The 19920-nt window shown below is 37.3% G+C and overlaps 1 protein-coding gene across 6 annotated transcripts in view; it reads left to right on the top strand.

Moving 5' to 3' along the window:
• Positions 1 to 19920, top strand: part of SUGCT (succinyl-CoA:glutarate-CoA transferase) — a 553331-nt gene that overhangs the window by 20049 nt on the left and 513362 nt on the right. For all 6 annotated transcript variants that reach the window (XR_010381748.1, XM_031454642.2, XM_064487720.1 and 3 more), the window contains exon 6: positions 1843 to 1963. Coding sequence is in view for 5 of the 6 variants with exons in the window: in XM_031454642.2 (XP_031310502.2) it covers positions 1843 to 1963 (121 nt within the window). In the remaining variant the exon portion in view is untranslated. The remainder of the gene's footprint in view (positions 1 to 1842; positions 1964 to 19920) is intronic.

Below are 19920 nucleotides of genomic sequence, written 5' to 3' on the forward strand. Positions count from 1 at the left end.
GGAGTGACTTGTCGGTAGTAGATAGAAGCTCAGAAAAATTTACGGAATAAATTGAAGTGGAACTGTGGCTTTGTGTTTTATTTATACTAACACCCACTCTTCCTCCGAATTTCCCAAGCATTACTTGGTAGAATTATTACAATAAATAAACTCATCTTTTTTAGGGCTCTCCCTGGAGCATACTGCATAGAGTTGGCCGTGTGAGGAGCAGCTCAAATATTAATTGGCCCCTGAAATTTGGAAAGGATGCCTGTATGGCTTGAGATTTGGGGTGCATATTTGAAACCTTTGTCTCACTTTCCTGTAACCTAATGTAGTTATCGTTCCTCTCCTGACACGTGGTTACTTGGGCTTCTGGTGCCTCCGTTTCGGGAGCTGGAGGTTGACAGCTTACTTCCCTGTGATGCCTCACTCAGTTTATTTACACATTTACATCTACAGTTTATGTAAATTCAGACTTTTCCATCTAGAGCAAAGGATGGCAAACTGTGCAGGCCCAGTTGGATTTGTTTTAGTACAGTCCATGAACTAAGAACGAATTTTACATTTTTAAAGATTGTTAAAGAAAAGTAAAGATGAATATGTGACAGGGAATGTATGCTGCCTGAAAAGGCTAAAATATTTACTATTTGACATTTTATAGAAAAAGTTTGCCTACCCCTGATGCTGCAGAGTCTTCTTCTATTACATTAGTCTGTATATGTGAGAATGTATCTAAGTCAACATGGCAATTAAAAAATTATTGAATAGTTATTAGTCACTTGGACATGTTTAAGAATTAATGTAATGAATTTTTCTGGATGACCTAGTACAATTTTTGTCACGACTTTAAAAAAGGCTTTAAAAGATATGTAGCTGCAATTGAAATTTTAAAAAGAATTTTAAGATTAAGGTTTACAGTGACTTACTGTCCTCCAGTTCCTATAGCAGTGATCTGGGAATCAAAATCTGAGACTTGTTTCTGACAGTTACTTATTCACTGATACACAGTTTAGAAGTTTTAAAAAAATGGTTTATTTACAAAACAGAAATAGACTCACAGACTGTATTATGGTTACCAAAGGGGAAACGGGGGGGAGAGAGAGAGAAATTAGGAGTTTGGGATTAACAGATACACGCTATTCTATGTACAATAGATAAACAACAAGGACCTACTGTACAGCACAGGAAACTATATTCAGTGTCTTGTAATAACTTACAATGGAAAAGACTCTGAAAAATATATGTAACTGAGTCACTTTGCTGTACACCTGAAACTAGCACAACATTGTAAATCAACTATACTTCAGTTGAAAAAAAGGTTCATTAAATGCATTTAAAACTTTTTGGAAAGAAAGCATCTAGAAAGTATGAAGGCTATTCAGAATCATGTTTACATGTATTAAGTACTGACATGTACATGCTGTAACAAGGAGTATTACAATAAGGATGGAGAGGAGTAAAGACATTGTATTTAGTTTTTTGTAAAGGAGTTAAAAATATTTTTCATGTATTTTATGTACCTGTTTTTTTCTACCTAAACTTCTGAGAATATATTTGGACAGAGCATGTAGCCTACATATTTCTTACGTTTAATGTAAGTGGAATCCACTTAATACCATGGTATTAACTGAAAAGTTTAATAACCATTGTTTTACTGGCAGTAATACCACAAGTAGTTGACGAGAGTCTTCCTGTTTATCTAATTATACTTTGCAATCCTACTTTTCCTGTGATTTTTCTGGGCTGTTACGAAGTGAGGATCAGTTGTGTTTATTGAAATTAGAATTCTATCATGTGGGGATTTGTTGAGAGTTTGGAAGTTTCTTAAGAAGTCTGATGCATGTTCACCTCTTCCTCCAGCTTGCAGCTGTCTGTGATGTATTTGTGGAGAACTACGTCCCTGGCAAACTGTCTGCAATGGGCCTGGGATATGAAGACATAGACAAGATTGCTCCTCATATTGTCTATTGTTCCATCACAGGTATTTCAACTCCATACCCTCACCAGTGAGTAGGTTTTCCAATTTCTGTGTTTCTTGCTTTTTATGAGAAACCTCTTGCCAGTGTTGGTTTTCTTGAAGTGATTCTGCTGTCTCTCCCTGCCAAGCCATGTTAGGTTGTTGAAAATTAACCACTAAAGAATATTAACCTCAGTCAGCATTGTTCATATATTTATCGGCTATTTGTAGTTCTGTGAATTGTCTGGCTGCAGTTTTTGCCAATTTTCCTATTGCTATTTTGAAAATACTAACAAAGTACTATTATGGACTAATATATAGAATTGCAGGAGAAATACTAATTGGCTTTAAGATAGCACGGGAACTCAACATACTATTTCAGTGTATTCAAAAGTTCTAAGCCAAGCGAAGGAACAGTGTACTATGAAGTCTTCTAGATTATTCAGCCCTGGATGGTGAACTTCATCTGTGTGTGTGTGTGTGTGTGTGTGTGTGTGTGTGTGTGTGTGTGTGTGTCTCTATGTGTAGGTGTATCTTTAGGCTAAAGGGAAAAAAATGATCATATTAGTTGTCTTTACATAGTTTATAAGCACTTACCTATTAATTAAGAGTACAATATTAAGAAGTAGCTCTTAGAAAGTTACATTAATAGCTTTTGTCCAAATAATTCGTAATATTTTCAGATTTTATTAATTCATCCACCATTTACTGCAGGCCTATGATCTGCCAGGCAGCTCTAAGGTTCTGGGATACAGCAGTGAATAACACATATCTGTGGTCTCAAGGAGATTTACATCCTAGGTTAGAGAGATAAGTAGTAAATAAATAAACACATTCTTTTGTGTTTTGTTTCTTGTAATTGAATCCAGTAATGATAAGGTCTGAAGAGAGAAGTCAAACAGGGCAAAGGGGATGAGGTGAAGAGGGTCTATTTTATGCCGGGAGGTGAGACAAGGCTTCATCAGTAAAGGGGACATTTGAGCAGAGACCTGAATGAGATAGAGGAGTGAATCGTAAGAGCTGTTGGCAACGAGGGTTTCAGGAGGGGGAACATCAGGTGCAGAGGACCTGAGGCAAGAATGTGTTGGACATGTTTGAGGCCCATCAAGGATGGCTGAAACAGCGAGGATGGGGGGAATGTAATAGTAAGAAAATCAGAGAGATGATGGTTATTAAGATTATAAAGGGCTTGTGCGCTGCTCCTAAGGAATTGGGCTTTAACTTCGAGTACGATTGTAAGCTAATGGAGAGTTTTGAGCAAAGGAGTGATATGATCTGACATATTTAAAAAAATTTTTTATTGAAGCATCATTAGTTTACAGTGTTGTGTCAATTTCTGGTGTACAGCACAGTGTTTCAGTCACATAGGAACGTACATATATTCATTTTCATATTCTTTTTCACCATAAGTTACTACAAGATACTGAATATAGTTCCCTGTGCTATCCAGTGTGAACTTGTTGTTTATCTGTTTTATATCTGACACATTTTTAAAAGGATCACTCTAGCTACTGTGTTGAGAACAGGCTATGGAGGACAAGGATGGAAGGGGAAGAACAATTGTGAGGCTACTGAGATTGTCCAGGTCAGAGATGACAGTGGCTTGCATCAGGGTCACAGTGGCTGAGGTAGTTGAAGAGTGACAGAGTTCTGAATATTTTTGAGATGAGTGGATACGATTTGCAGATGGATGAGACGTGAGTATCAGAGAAAGTTTGGAGTTAAGAATAACACTAAGGTTTTGGCCTGAGCAGTTAGGAGAATGGAGTTGCTATTTATGGAGTTGAGTGAGACTGTGGGAAGAAGTGTTCATAGAGAGAATATCAAGAGTTTGGATTTGGGCACGTCTAGCCAGAGACCCCTCTTAAAAATCCGAGTGGAGATACAGAGCAAGGGATTGGAGCTGAGTCAGGTGGTGTGGAATGTGTTAGTTATGAACAGACATGTGGTACTTGACGCCTGTGCTTAGATCATTTAGAGAGTGAGTGTAGAAGGAAAAAGGAGAGTCTGAGGGGCTGAGGCTGATGCACGGCAATGACTAGATGTTTAGGAGGTGATGATGAATCAGTGAAGGAATTGTCAGTGGGGTGGGAGGAGAACCTCCTGGAGGCGAAGTGAGGAGAGTGTTTATCTTCATAGCCAGTTTAAGCAGAAGAGCATGAGACACAAAGCATATATGGGCCGGAATTACTTGCATTTCCTAAATTCACCACACTCGCTCTCATGGCACAGCCTTTGCACAGGATGTTCCCATCGCTTGGAATGCTGTTCCCCTGCCACACGTGACAACTCTCTTTTTGTCCTCTAAATCTCACTCTGGATGTCACTGCTTCTGTGCAGCCTCTTTTTCTTGACCCTAAAGATTGGGTTGGGTGTTGTCTATCACATGTTGCATTTGCCTCTTTTCTTGTCTGTCTCCCTGGCTATCCCGCAGGCTCATGTTCTGTGTCCAGCGCTTGCTCCATTCTCAGTTCTATTCCCAGTTCCACACACAGTGCAGAGCGCATGGTAGGGGGTTTCTTAAATCAATGAATGAATAATCACAACTTGACTAAAGAGTTTTTAATAGCTGCCATTTTTTTTTCTGCATTCCGCTTATCAGAGATAAGATTAAGTGGTAAATGTTATGTTCACATTTTCCAAAGAAACTTTCAGAGGATAGCCTGGAGTTAGGGGATAGTCGGCCTAATCTGTTATTGCTCATATAGTTCTTCCATAGCACTGTACAATGATCATTGTTTTAAGGTACCAAAAGAGTCTGTACCGTGAAGTAAATATTCACTTATTGTCGTTAGGTCACTATGCCTTAGGTTTTTTCCTAAGGCATGGAAGGGAAGTAGTACATTTAAAAAATATTTTAAGAAGGAACCAAGCTAAAACTTTTTCTCTTTATATTTCAGTAAATTGATCTTAAAACAGGTATCTGAAAATCTTGTTTTACTATAAAAGTCACAAAACTGTTATAAAATATTTATTATTCATGAAATTATAATAACCAAAGTACTCCCATTTCTGTGCATTTAGGTTAATTGAGATATTATAATACTTCGACTGAGACATATTACTTTAGTATAAATAGTGCTTTTCACAGTGTAATTATCTATATGGTGGTATTTTTGTATAAAATAAGCTATAATTGCAATGCTCGGCTGATTGTTATTCTTTTAGGCAGGATGAAGAGCCCAGTGATCATTAGCTTCTCCACTGAATCAGTGTGAGAGACAGGTTCTGCACATAGTAGATCTTTGCCCCTAGACCTGACTCTTTTTCAGATGTGCTATTATATAGGTCTGTAATCACACTTTGGCTTTTGTGTCTATCTATCAGTACTGACACGTGTGAGAAAGAAGAAGAGACTTTTCCTTAGAATCTCACAATCCAATAGAAGTGTTGAGGTCTAAAACACTAAAATATGTGAAGTATTATCTTCTGAACTACCCTGTTTCCATAAAGTCCTGCATCACTAGCAAATGCAAAATCTTACATGACAATAAGTATTTGTTTCTCATTCCCGTGAATGTGGGTCGGCAGGGATTCAGCTGATCTAGACCTGCTGGGTTTGGCTCCAAGTGGCCAGTCTGCTCTGCATGTGTCCTAGTCCCTGGGCCAGTGGCTACCAAGTGCATGCTCTCCTCACAGTGAAAGGCAAGGGTACAGGCGAACAAGCCTAATCCCCCAGGCACGTTCAGAGCCTCTGCTCACACCACGTCTGCTAATTTTCCTTTGGTCAAGGCAAGTCATGTGGCCAAGCCTAACACCAGTGCAGTTAAATATATCCTACTCTGGCGGCAGAATCTCCAAGGTCACATTGAAAAGGGCATGGAATCCGAGAAGGATGAAGACTGGGAATAGGACTGTATTTCATCACATCACCCAGCTAAATAAAATGCTAATCCCACTCAGGAAGCCTCACACTCCCCAAAGTTTCCTGTCTATAACCAACTATGGTTAGAATCAAAAGTTCTGGGCCTTGTCTTGTGACTGGAGACTCTCTAAGTTTTCTTCTAGTTCTCGGATCCTGTATTAGCATCTTAGTGTGGCAAAGGGCCTTGGGGATAGATTGTATAATTCAGTGGTTCTCAGCCAGGTGACAAGGGGAGTATCATATACTTTTCTATAATAGAGATGGGGAATCAGGGGTGACGGGGAGAAGCATGTGTAGTCTGAAAAAGCAGCTCTCCTATAATCCTCTATTTCCCCATCTCCTGACAGTTGTGAGAAAAACATTCACACAGTTCATTCTCCTTTATTTCCTGATAAGGAAACAGATCCAGAACAGCTAAGGGACCTAAGGTCACACGGCTATATAATGACAAATGGGTTTAAAACTCAGGCTTCTTGACTTAATATTAAATGCTTCTCTGCTTTCCGTATTTAGACGTGTATCATTATTAAGTGATGACATGGACTTTGTGATTACAAGACACGAACAAGTCTACTTGAGAATATGTATTTTTGCTGTTCTCTTTCGTTTGTTGTTAATCATATTTGCAGTGGTGGAAGTCATGAACAACTTTGCTCATCAGGGAGTCTAAATTTCAACAGCTTCTTTTGGAAGCAACCGTCATTTGTGAGTCATGAGTTTGTGTGTATATAAAGCAGGGGCCATTTCTTTTCTTTTCTTTCTTTTTTTTTTTAGAAGTTTGATATTCTTGGTAATCCGTGTATGTTTTCATTATTTTGTAAGATTGATTAGATCAGTCTCAAGTTGCATGTGATATTATCGGGATCCTAGACTTTCCTGATGTTTCCCAGTGGTATTGATGTCTTGTCAGTGCTTTCCAAGCCCAAATCGTCTGTTCTCACTCGCATGTTGGCCTTATTGCTGATGAGAGTAATCTTAGAATGGTTGGGAGACTTACTGTAATGCACTCTGACAGTTGTGTGGTTGAGGTTGCCTCAGTTGAAATCTGGTCTGCAGGACAAAAATGTGCGACTGATCATGAGGGGGTAAAGACCTGATTATTTTTTATTAGCACGGTCTTCTTATCATTTCCGAAGAAGCTGAGCATTAACATTAGGGGGCAGTGTTTAAAAAGCTATAATTCACCAGCAGTTTTTGAGAAAACTAGTGTTTCCTGTGTACCATTGGATAGAGAGGATCTCTGAAAGGACATATTTATATTTTTTCAGAAGTATTTCTTTTCAAAATGACCATTCTCTACTTCTCTGTACTTTTACAAGTATAATGGTATTTTCCTTAACAATTTAAAGTTGTACCTTTTTTCCATTGTGTCTTCTGAGCATGTTATGAATTATAAAAATTTAGCAGTAAGAATGCTCTCTGCCACATTTTAAAATATTTATTTTTTTCTTCATGTTAACTTCATTACTCTTCCTTTCTAGAAGGATAAACATTACATTATGTATTGGCTAGCCAAATTTTGTGGTAAGAACATTGTGTATACCCTTTAGTAAAATTTCTTGGTTTTTTTTTTAAAGGACTTTGCAAAGTACCGTTTTGATTTTTATGAACTCCCCAGGGGCATTTTCTTAATCTCTGTGCATGTGTGGACACATTGGGGGATTCCACGTGGGGACATGACCTCATGAGGAACTCAGGACTCAATTCAGGGAGACTATCCCAGGGAGTTAGACCCACTCTTTAGTTTTAAACAGAAAAAGCCTGAGAGCTCTACTTATGAAATGAAGAAGTAGCATATGTAATGATGAAGGGGCGAGAATAGCCAAGACTGTTTTAAGGAAGAACATAGGCAGATTTGCCCTGTTAGATTTAAAGACAGATTATACAGCCACAGGAATAAGGCAGCATGGCATTGGCACAAAGATAAAGAAATGGATCAATGGAGCAGAGTAGAGAGTTTTGGAAAATACTGGCACATATACGGAAACATATATGTGTTCATTCTATACACTATATATATAGTTCATTCTATACACTAAAATAATTTTCCAGATGGACTTAAGCCCTACATATAAAAAGTAAAACTTTAAACCTTTTAGAAAATGGTATAGGAAAATATCTTTATGACCTTAGAGTGGGGAAGAATTTTATACACAATATACGAAACATACAAACTAGAGAGGAAAAGATTGATAAACTTGACCACTTATTAAAGTTAAAAACTTTTGTGCACCAAAAACTACCATAAAAAAACAAGAAGGCAAATCACAGACACTTGGAAGATAACTGATATAGGATTAATAACCAGAATATATTAAAAAAATTCCTTCAAATCAAATAGAAAAAAGAGAATTCAACAGAAAAATGGGCAAGCTCTAGAAAAGGAAACCTGAATGGCCAGTAAAAAGTCACTCAGCCTTGAGGCTTTCGACAAATGCAAATTAAAAGAAAACTAATATTTCATTTCATGCCTAAGAGATTGACAGACATTAAAAGTCTGACAATACCAGGTATGAAAACAGGAAGGGAACCCCTGAACATTGGTGGAGGCCTGCCTGTAAATTGATTGCCTGTTGGAGAGCAGTTTGGCAGGCTGTTTTGAGATTGTACATGAGTCTGCCCTGTGACCCACAGGTTCTCTTCTAGGTATGTCCTTGTGTAGAAGCTCTCAAACACGTACATGAGAAGGTCCAAAGAAGAATGTTCATAGCAGCATTGTTTGCAATAGCAGAAAAGGTGAAAATATGAAATGAAATATATTTCAGTAGAAAAGGGGGTAAATGAAAAAATAAATAAAAAACCCATTACATGTTAACAAAAAAAAAAGAAAAAAATGTCAAATAAAAAAATTCAAATCAGCAAAAAAAACAAAAAAAGGGGGTAAATGTGTACTATAATGGGATACTATTAAGCAGTGGAAGGGGTAAATGGGAACTACATAAAATCAACGTAGATGAACTTTACAAATATCATTTTCAGTGAAGAAAAGAAGTTACAAAAGATGATGTAATACAGAATGATTATTATTCATGTATAGTTAAAATCATATAAAATATTATTTTTTTGTATTTCAGTCATATGTGATTAAAATACTAAGATATGTGTGATGATGAAAAATACTAAATTCAAGAGAATGATTATCCCTGAGGAGTGGGGACGGAGGAGTAAAGGACAGGGAAGGGATACACACAGGACTTCCAAGTATATTTGACAAATAAACTGACTGGCAGGTGCTTGAGTATTTGTTATGTATACCCTTTCATGTTTGAAATAACAGCAACAAAAGATTCAGAAATGCCTGGATAATTCCCTCCCTCCCTCCTCTCCCTTCCTTTCTCATTCCTTTTGTCTTACCATCACCACACCAACACTTATTTCTTGAGCCTCTATAGATTTCTGGCTGTGTTGAGTGTACAGGGCGAATAATGCAGACATGGTTCCTGCCTTTAAGTAGCTTACAGCCTAGTGTTAGAGACATTTCATTATCAAGTTAAAAACAGGATATGGTGTGTGCTAAAAAAACTGTGCTGTTATCAAAGAAATAAAAAGCTTACCGAGGGAGAGATTAATGGAGGAGGGGATGCTTAAGTAAGTGGGATGGTCAGGGAAGGCCTTTCTGGGGAGGTAACATTGAATAGACCTAAAGTACGAGGAAGAAAAAAAAAAGTATGAGGAAGAGCCAGGCATGCAAAGAGCAAGGGGAACTGAGAAAGATAACCACTGAGACAAAGGTAAACAGTGAATAGTATTTATCTTTATGGGGAGGGATTAGATCAGTGGGAGGTGGGGGACTTCCCCTTTTTTAAAAAAACTGTGATATAATTGACATATCACATGAATTTCAAGTATACAACATAAGTGTTCAATATTTGTAAAAAAAAAAAGAGCAAGGGGAGGAGTGATTCAGGCAGAGAGAATATCACGTGATCTAGGTATCTTTAAAGGCCTAAGAGAGCCAATGTGCCAAGAATACCAAAAACTGGGAGCAGAATGCTTGAGAATTCACTGCATGTGGCTGTGCATGCACCATGGCAAGCTGGAAGGGATGAGCAGTGGAGGGATATGATTCAGATTACATTAAAAATAATCCTTAAAAGAGGTAGGAATCAAATACTGATTGGCTCACTGAAGAACCTCATTATAAACATTGGACTTGAAATGAGGTTCATGTTTGAGAGAGTAGCTGTCAAAATAAAATTTCTTTGGATTACTAAAAGCCTCCATGGTGTTTCAGAGTCAATAACAGAATGATGAGCCCAAATGGACATGGCAGATCATCTAGCAACTGCATCCAACATTCATATCATGGCAACGATAATACAAAACAAAACACTGCCGCACTCAGATTCTTACCGAGTGAGTTAGTCTGTGTGTGTGTATATATATATATATATATATATATATATATATATATATATATATTCTCATCATTTTCTACATATTCACCACATAACCATGTCTTTTAATAAAGAATAATTAGAAGTCTGCCTGCACTATAAACCTATAGAAATTTTGGAAGGGGGGAAAAAGAAGGAAGGAGGGGGGAGGACAAAAGAAGGAAGGAGGAGGGAGGACAAAATAAGGAAGAAGGGGGGAGGACTAAAGGAAGGAGGGGGGAGGACAAAAGAAGGAAAGGAGGGGGGAAGGGAAATAAGGAAAGAAGGGAGGGAGGAAAGGAGAGAAAGAATCAGAATTAAGCCAAATGGAATAACAATGGGTAAGTTTTTTTTTTAACCTCTAAAAATAGTAATCCAGTTTAGTTCATGAAGCATCATTTCTAGATTGAATAAATAATCAATATGGATTTGACATTAAAAGGGATCCTCATGGTCAAAATAATTGGAAACTGCTGGTTTAAATTATGAGTGTCTGTTGTACCTCCTTCTGATTTTTTCTCCAGGATTTTAGAGACTTGTGGCCATCTGTCCAACTGTATTGTTAGTGATCCCTAGCGAAAGTGCGCTTTAACATATTTACCATTTCATACCAAACTCATTATTTAAGCAAACAATGACACCATCTCTGCAGGGGAAGAGAAACTTAGCACAGAAATACAAGATTTCAAAACATAGCCCATAAAGCTAGAGACTTGAGATTATATTTTGTCTGTAGACATGGACTGACTCCAGAAAGTGACTTTATGCCTTCATTTTATCCCCCCAGGGCATAACCTTTTTATCTTTAAATATTTCTTTTTACCCTTACACATACAACAGATGTGTTTTGCAAGTTGGACTCAATGGAGTATAAGCAGAAACTTTATTCTTTCCCACCCTACGTCTCCAAACCTGCACTCCTGACTCATTTTCCGTGCTCATGGGTGAAATCCCAGGAAAAGTCCTAAAGATATTTTTTTCTGGTTATTTTATTTCAAGTATTAAAAAGTCTAGTTCAATCTAAAATCAAAATTTCGGAATCTTGTACAATTTATGACTTTTTCCTTTCCCCAACTTAGGCCTGACCTCTTGGAAACCTGAAGAGCGTGCGCGTGCGTGCGTGTGTGTGTGTTGGAAGAGGACAGTTTCTTCATTCCTCCATGACCCATCTCTTCCCTATTGCTAGCTGCTGTTGGTGATTCCTTCAGAGTCAGGCCCTCTTAGGGAAAACAGTAAATTAGTGGATACGAAAGAGCTGGTGCTACTGTGTGCCTTACTGTGTGCCCGAGGCGCGCTTGGTGGCTCTTTGTCCTATGGGAAGCTTTGTGGGCTCCTCAGAGGCCTCAGAACTGTGTTCTCTCTCTTTAGTCCTTGGCTTTTTGTGGTCTTCCGTGTACAGTGTCTACCTGTTCAGGTCACCTTGACCTACAGGCAGCCTTCATGGGTAGAATTCCTCTTAAAATGAACTAGTTCGGCTCTTCTGGTGGTCCATTTAGCCCCTGGGGAGAACTCCTCCCTCCTCTTGCTCACCAGTAGTAGGAGTGCAGTTTGCTCCCAAGTATGTCAGTTCTGCTGCCTTTCACTGATGTAACCATCACCTTTTGCTTTTGATATTTTTTCAGGCGCATGTTAAGCCCTTAGGTAGTTTAAAATCCCCAGAGTAAAGGCCCAGATCTCTGTTGCTTTTTTTTGAAGTGTCCCTCATGTGGCTTAAAGTCAAAAGGAAGCAGCTTTCTGCTCCCCTGTGGCAGGATGAAATGCCCCGCGTGCTGACAGCTCTTTCTAAGGAAATTCTTGCTGAAGATCTCATTTACCTTTCCACCTCTTCTCATGTACCATGAAACGGATGATAAGCTAAGGGCAGCAGAACTGGTTTCACCATCTCTTAGCATGACCTGCATTGGTGTTCCAGTTCTTAGAACATTCTTCGTGGGTTTGAAGCGTCAGCTGAAACTGAGGCAAAAGAATGTTTGGACATTCTTTAACCCAAAGTTTGTGGAAGAAATATGTTTTTCAGGTAGTAAAGAATAGCATTAAGTACAACCAACCTGAGATATCTGTCTTCAAAATTGTGAAGTATGAAAAGATAATATTTAATAAGCTAAAAGTGTTTTTGACTAACTTTGTATACATTTTACATTATTTAAACACAAATTAAAAGGTCAATCATTTCCATATACATAATTTCTAAATAAATGACTTTTCTCAAAAGCAAATACCACTTTAAAGCTGATACTGAATTGTTGCTGGGTATAAGGAACGTTATGATAATTTTCCTTGGGAATTCTTTGTGACACTGTGGAATTAAAATCTACTGGGCTGGAACATGGGCAAAATGATTACTCATTAAGCTAAAAGAGACAAAATTGCTCTTCTTAAAAGAGCTTTGCTGGGTGTAATTAGGGATATGTAGTGAGTACCATCTCATGACACAACTTTATACGTATATGTGTGTTTGACCTACTCCACTTCTTAAATGCTTTCATTTTTCTTTTACTGTTGATCAATAAAAGAGAAATCCATGACTTGACAAGGAAGTTGAGGTGTTTTCTCAAAGCTTTAAAATTTCAAAAGCAAAGCGATAGCCTGGGCCTAGAAATATGGTATAAATCTAGAAGCGGTTGGTTTCACCTTTGGTCTTTGATTTCTTATATATGGATATATTGGCTCCTAGTATAAAGAACCTCTTGGTGCCAGAGACCAACAAAAGGGAAAAAGATGACAATGTTACTTAATGTCAAAGCAGTAGTTATTTCAAAACCTTCGCAAATCGAACGTTTCATAGATCGTGCCAGATAGACATGCCAAGACTTAAGTCACAATCCAAAAATCCTGTCATCAGAACTAAATTGTTTCCCCTTGTGGTAATAGGTCTGGGATATAAATCTACAAATTAAAGAAGCAATGCTAGATAGGAAGAAATGTTATACTTAAAAGGATAAAAAAATGAATGTTAGATAAAATTTAGATAGTATTTATTTCATGAGTGCTAATAATCTTTTTCATTCTTTGGATGGCCTTCCAAGCCAGCGTTAGTGCAATACTACAACTTTCAGCCCTTTATTTGGACCGCAGTGCTTCACAAAGGCAAAAGTATGTGGTGTAAGTAACAGTCATGCGCCTTGAAAGATAAGGGATGTTGATAGACTGTCAGATTGTGGAATCAGTGAATCTGTTTTGGAAAAGAGCATAAAATTTGCCAAAGTCTAGTAAGTAAAAATTACCAAAGTTTAAAAAATTAATGGTAAACATTTGGTTGTAAGAAAGACTAGTCTAACAAATAACCTGATTAAAAAATGGGCCAAGGACGTGAACAGGCATTTTTCCAGAGAGGATATACACGTTGCCAATGAGCACAGGAAAAGATGCTCAGCATTACTAATCATTAGGGAAATGCAAATCAAAACCACAAAGAGATACCACGTCACACCCATTGGGATGGCTACTATCAAAAAAAAAAAAAAAAACCCACCAAAAATAACAAGTATTGGTGAGGATGTGGAGAAATTGGAACCCTGCTGCATTGTTGGTGGGAGTGTAAAATGATGTAAGCCACAATGGAGGTTCCTCAAAAAGTTAAACAGGATTACTGTGTGATCCAGCAATTCCACTTTTGGGTAGCTATCCAAAAGAATTGAGAGCAGGTATTTGAAGAGATACTTGCGTTATGTTCCAAGCAGTATTATTCAAAAATAGTCAAAAGTGGAAGCAACCCAAGTGTCCATTAATGGATGGGTGGATAGATAAAATGTGGTGTAGATACAAAGGGATATTATTTAGCCTTAAATAGGAAGGAAATTCTGACACATGCTATAACATGGATGAATCTTGAAGACATTATGCTAAGTAAAATAAGCTAGTCACAAAAAAGACAAGTACTATATGATTCCACGATTGCATGAGTTATCTAGATTAGTCAAATTTATAGAGACAGAAAAATAGCACGATGATTGTTAAGGGCTTAGGGGAAGAGAAAATGGGGAGTTGCTGTTTAATGGATATAGACTTTCAGTTTGGGAAGGTGAAAAAGTTTTAGAGATGAACAGCAGCAATGGTTATACAACAGTGTAAATGTCACTGCACTGTACACTTAAAAATGGTTAAAATGGTAAATTTTATGTATACTTTATCACAATTTAAAAAACTAAAATTAAAAAATTATAAAAGTAAAAAATGAAGGCTAGTCTAAACTGCAAGGTAACTGTGAAAGAAATTCTAATTACTATGTCACAACCACAAGAAAATGTTGTTTTACTACGTTTTAAATAGTGGACTACAAATGCATATATTTGATGGCTAGTTAGTGAGTATATAAAACACTCCTTTGTTCAATAATAAATTGATTCTTATGTGTATAGATTAAAAGCCCCCCCTCCTTTTTTTTTTTTTTTTTAGGATTTTGTCTTCTATTTCTTTTCAATCTGATAGGACTAGCACATATATATTAACATATAGTGGTCATTTGCTTAATACTAAATACTGACCAATGTACCAAGGGGTTTTTTGTTTGTTTTGGTCAAAATCCTATTCCATGTACTAATTTTGCATCTTTAGATTCTTATTGCTATTCACCCTATATTTATCTTTCTGTTGTAAATAATTTAGTATTTCTAACATTGACTTGGAAATACTCAAAGTGAGGAAAGGGAATTTAAATGAATAATCCTGAAGAGAAGAATTCCCTATTAGGATAAAGTTATAATCATGAGAGTTCTATGAGAATTACTGATTTTACTTAAAAATAGAGATATTATAATTATTTAAAAAATTTCAATCTGAGAAGTGATGTTTTATGGTCTCAGATATTTCTAGGAGGGCACATTTCCCTTACTCCAGCTAGAAACTTCAACCACGTGTCTTGTAGCTCTCCAAGGAAAGCCAAAATGGTAGTGTGAGGCATGCCCTCACCTCAGTTAGATACATGCAGAATTTTATTCATTCAGTTACCATCCTTGTATTTTGAATCTTCTAACACACATCTAACAGGGTTCCAATTTCTCCCCTACAATACCTTGGGCCCTTGCCTCCCACACACCCTCAGTTCTGTTTCTAACCCAGCATATGGATGCAGTGATTCTGTTAATGTGCACATGTTCGTGTCTACAGAGATACCCTCATTTAGAGCTTTTGTCTATCAGCATTTAGTTGAAGGTGCACCGTATCAATTATGAACAACAAAGTCTTCAGTTGCTGTATTCAGTGCTTCTATGGGTCTTTTACTTCTTTGAGTGGGATACTATATGCTTCTGCCCTCTAATCCCGCCACCATTTCAGATCTGACCTGTCATTTGGACTTGTTCTATTTATTACATCTGGAGGTCATGGGGGATTACTGGACATAAGCAATTTGGTCCATCATTTGACTATCTTGAGTCATGAAGTATCTAAAACAATCAAATTCTAATTTGAAAAGCATTGGAAAAGGACAATGTGGCTCAAACACTTCTTAGGTGAAGATAGTGGGGGGAAAAGAGGAGCAAGGCACAGGAGGAATTTCAGATTGTGAGCTATCTGTGTGGAGAGGGAATATGTTAAAATATATTTATATACCCCTCTCGTGGCCCAACCTCCCCTACCTCTGCGCTTCCAGAATTTCATGGAATTCCTTACAGTTCTCCAATGTGGTCATGTAGAGCAGGGGTCTGGAAGGGCCTTGGGCCAAATGTGACCAACTGTCTCTTTTAAAAAATAAAGTTTTATTGGCACACTGTCATGTCCGTTTGTTTACATAGCAGAGTTAAGTACTTCCCAGCAGAGACCCCCAAACCCAACAAAGCCTTAAATATTTACTATCTGGCTCTTTATGGAAGAAATTCACAGGCCCCAGATTTAGAGCATTTGGTATTCATGGCCTGAAGGCAGGATGACACCACAGAATGGAGAGAAAAAAAGTACTTTATTTGTTCCCTTTTGAGTCTAGGCCCTGAGGATACTTAGGATAGAAAATGTGTTATGATGTAAAAGCCAGGAATCTGAGTCCTGTGCCCACATTCCCAAGAATGAAAGTAATTCTCTACAATGAAAATTATTACAGAAGTAGTAAGAAATGGAACCGTGAAAAAATTTACATTTGGTTTAGCTGTGTTACATAACATCTGGTGTTTATTGAATTTTTCCTATCTGTTAGGCACCATGCTGAACATTTATTATGTGTTAGCTCATTAAAGTAATGCATAATTGGCATAATTTATATATAGGCAAATCTTGTAATCATGATATCAATATTAGTTGCTTATCAATTATGCAAAGTATCCTGCAGCATAACTGAAACCTCTGAACAAGGGTTTATGAGACTTCTGTTACAGTACCATGTGATTTTGGGGGCGTCATTACACTGATCTGGGCCTAAATGTCCTCATCTTTAAAATGGGAATGTGGCCTGTTTATTTCATAGGCTGCTAGTGAGTCTGAGATGTAATTTGTAAAAATTCTTTCAGAACTATAAATTATTCTGTAGATATTATGGACATTAAGTCATTAAATATATTTCAGATTGTGTTACATAAACTGTATATTGGGAATAATTCTAGTCATACCTGGAACTCTTTTTCATGAGACTACATAATGGAAAGCAAAGGCTTGGTAGTCAAAGGACCTGGGCTGAAGTCCCAGTTTTACCATTATTGGTTATTTAGCTTTGGTCAAGCTATTCAGTATCTCCTAACCTGTGTTTGTGGCTGGATTAAATGGGAACAGTGATGCTGGTATCTCCCCCTACAATGTTATTGAACATAAGAGCACAAATGGAATCTACATGCAATATTATTCTGAGACGTTGAGTCTTCTACTCTCCTTCCTCCACGGTGCTAAGAGACATGTACCCTCCACATACCCTCAGCTCCAGCGTGTGTACAGTGAGACCCTAAAAATGGGAAGAAACTGCTCTTGAGCAACCATTTCTCAGGGCAGAGGCTGTGAACTAAATATGTTAATCCTCATGTTCTAATGTTTCTCAACGTTCTCTGGCTCAGTGCTGCTTTCTCTGCGTACTTCATTGTGTGTTGTATGAAAGTGCAATTATTTTTGCTTTGTCATCTGAACCAAAATTAAAAAAAAAGTACAAATGGAGAACCATCTTCTAAATTAACAAAAAAAGAATTTGTAGAGCTTATACTGAGGTGGTAGAATAGCTATATGTTTAAGAAATGTTTATTGACACTGATACTTTGTTGGATACCAGGACCATAAAGACAAAGATGTGTGGGCAGCCAATAGCCTCTGGGGAAGGAGACAATTCATGTGGAACCTGATAGTTACAAATCATATTAAGTATTGGGCGAAAGTGCTACGGAGCGCAGATTAGGAGCTGATTAACTGCATGGGGGTGGGGAAGCACTAGGGAAATCTTAACAACAAAGGAGATAATAGTTATGTCAGCTTTTGAAAAATGATTAATTTTTTTCCAAGCCGAAGATGGAGGGGGAAGGCATTTTAAACAATGAGGTCAGTTAGGTAAAGGAACTGAGGCACAAATGACATGGTATGTTCAAAGAACTGTGTAGAGTCCTATGTGGGTAAAGTGTGAGGTAGAAGATGAAGCTTGAAAAGTAGGTTGAAGCCATACAGAAAGACTTTATATAACAGACTTAAAAGCTTGGCCTCCATCCTGTTATCAATAGGAAATCATCAGATATTTTAAGCAGAGAAATGTCATGGTCAAATCCATTTTAGGAAGATAATTAACTGCAGGTAGAGAATTGCATTTAAGAAGAGACTATCCCGACTGTAGTTGACCAGTTATAGATATATTAAAATAGTGCTGGGGAGAAACAGTGAGTCTAAACTAAGCAGGAGGAGACAGAGTGAACTGCTGTACGCAGTCATTCAGGTGTCCAGCCTTCTTAACCACTAGGATAGACTAAAAAAACTTAAAGTTTTCTTTGAAAACCCTCAGTGGGGGTGAGGGAATTAGAAAAGACCCCACTGGGGGCATTTGAGCAATGATCTGAAAGAAATGAGGGAATGAGTCATATAAACTCATGCCTAGAAAAAGAAGAGCATTCTAAGCAGAGATGAGTAAATTCAAAGGTCCTCGGGTAGAACTGAGCTTACCTTGTTCAAGGAACACTGAGGAATAAATAGAGCTGGAACAGTGAGTGAGAGAAACTAATGAAAATTGGGGACCAGATCCCATGGGGCTTTGTTGGCAGTTTTAAGGACTCTGGCCTTTTCTCTGAGTGATATAGCAAGTCTATGGGGGATTTTCAGAGCACAGGAGTGATATAATCTGAAATGTATGTTTTGAAAGGTTTAAGCACCTAATTAAGAGGGTGCTGCATTAATCCGTGTGAGAGGGTGATGGTGCTTTGAACCAGAAAGATAGTAGTGGAGGTGGTGAGAAGTGGTCGGATTCTAGACATATTTTGAAGTTAGAATCTGCTGAAGGATCAGATGTGGAATACAAGAGGAAGAGAAGAATCAAGGTTGATTCCAAACTTTTTTGCCTGAGTAACCAGGATAGTTTATGGGTTAGGGTATTACTCTAACAAACAGCCCCAGATTGCAATGACTTCAGTTAAAAATAGTTTATTTCTCTCTTATGTCACAGATTGTATGAGTCAGAGTGGGCTTTGTGCTATCTAGTCATTCCGGGACATAGGCCCTTTCATGTAGTGACTTGTCTATTACCCAGAGTGTTTGAATTTGATCCTCTGAAACCATCTGGGAGCTGAAGGAATAAAGACTGTGTGAGGAGGATCACCCTAAACTGAAGCAGGATAAGTAGGAAGAAACCCTTATCTAGGCACATCATAGTGAAACTATAGAAAATCAGAGACAAAGAGAAAATATTAACAGTAGTTAACGTGGGAGGGGAAGACAGTTTGTTTTCAAGGGAATGGGAATTATCTGACAGCTGACTTCTTAATAGCAACACTGGAAGCTAGACAATGCTGGACAAATATCTTAGTCAAGGTGCTGAAATAAAATAACTGTCAACGAAGAATTCTCTAATCATGAAAATATTCTTCAAAATGAAGGTGGAGATGTGTTACAGCAACAGCAACATACTGAGAAAATTTATTTTGTAGCTAACCCCTACTAAAGAAAATTCTGAAGGCTATTTTTCAGGCAGAAGGAAAATGAACTCAGATGGGTAAATCTAAAAGAGTGTTGACTGTATAAAGCATAATATCATGTGGGTATTAAAAATATATGTATGTACACATATATTTTAATATATAATGTGTATAACACACACACACGACACTAATAGCAAATAAATCAGGAGGAGGTAAAATGGTTCTAATTTCTGTATTGTCCAGGAGGAGGTTAGAGGTGAAGGTTAGATTGATAATTCCAAGAATGCATACTATATTTTCTAGGCTAGAAACTGGAAAAATAGAAAAGAGGGTATAACTTCTAAACTAACTCAAGGAATGAAAAATGATAGCAGATATACAACCAATCCAAAAGAAGTTAAGAAATATGAAAAAACAACAATTGGAACAAATATAAAGAACCTTAGAAAATAACAGAAGAGTTAAACCCAAATATACAATCACTTTAAATATAAAAGGATTAAAATTCCCAGTTAATATCAAAGATTGTCAGATAAGATTAAAAAAAAGTAATCCAACTAAATGTTACTTATGAGACATTCTGAAACAAAATAAGTCGGAAAAGTTGAGAACAAAACTATAGAAAATGATGTAACGTAAACATTAACTGAAAGAAAACTGGTGAAGTTCTATTAATTCTAAACAATAGACTTTAAAGCAGAAAGCCTTATTAAACAAAGT

The sequence above is a fragment of the Camelus dromedarius genome, chromosome 7, assembly GCF_036321535.1.
Source record: "Camelus dromedarius isolate mCamDro1 chromosome 7, mCamDro1.pat, whole genome shotgun sequence".
In the NCBI taxonomy this organism is placed as follows: domain Eukaryota; kingdom Metazoa; phylum Chordata; class Mammalia; order Artiodactyla; family Camelidae; genus Camelus; species Camelus dromedarius.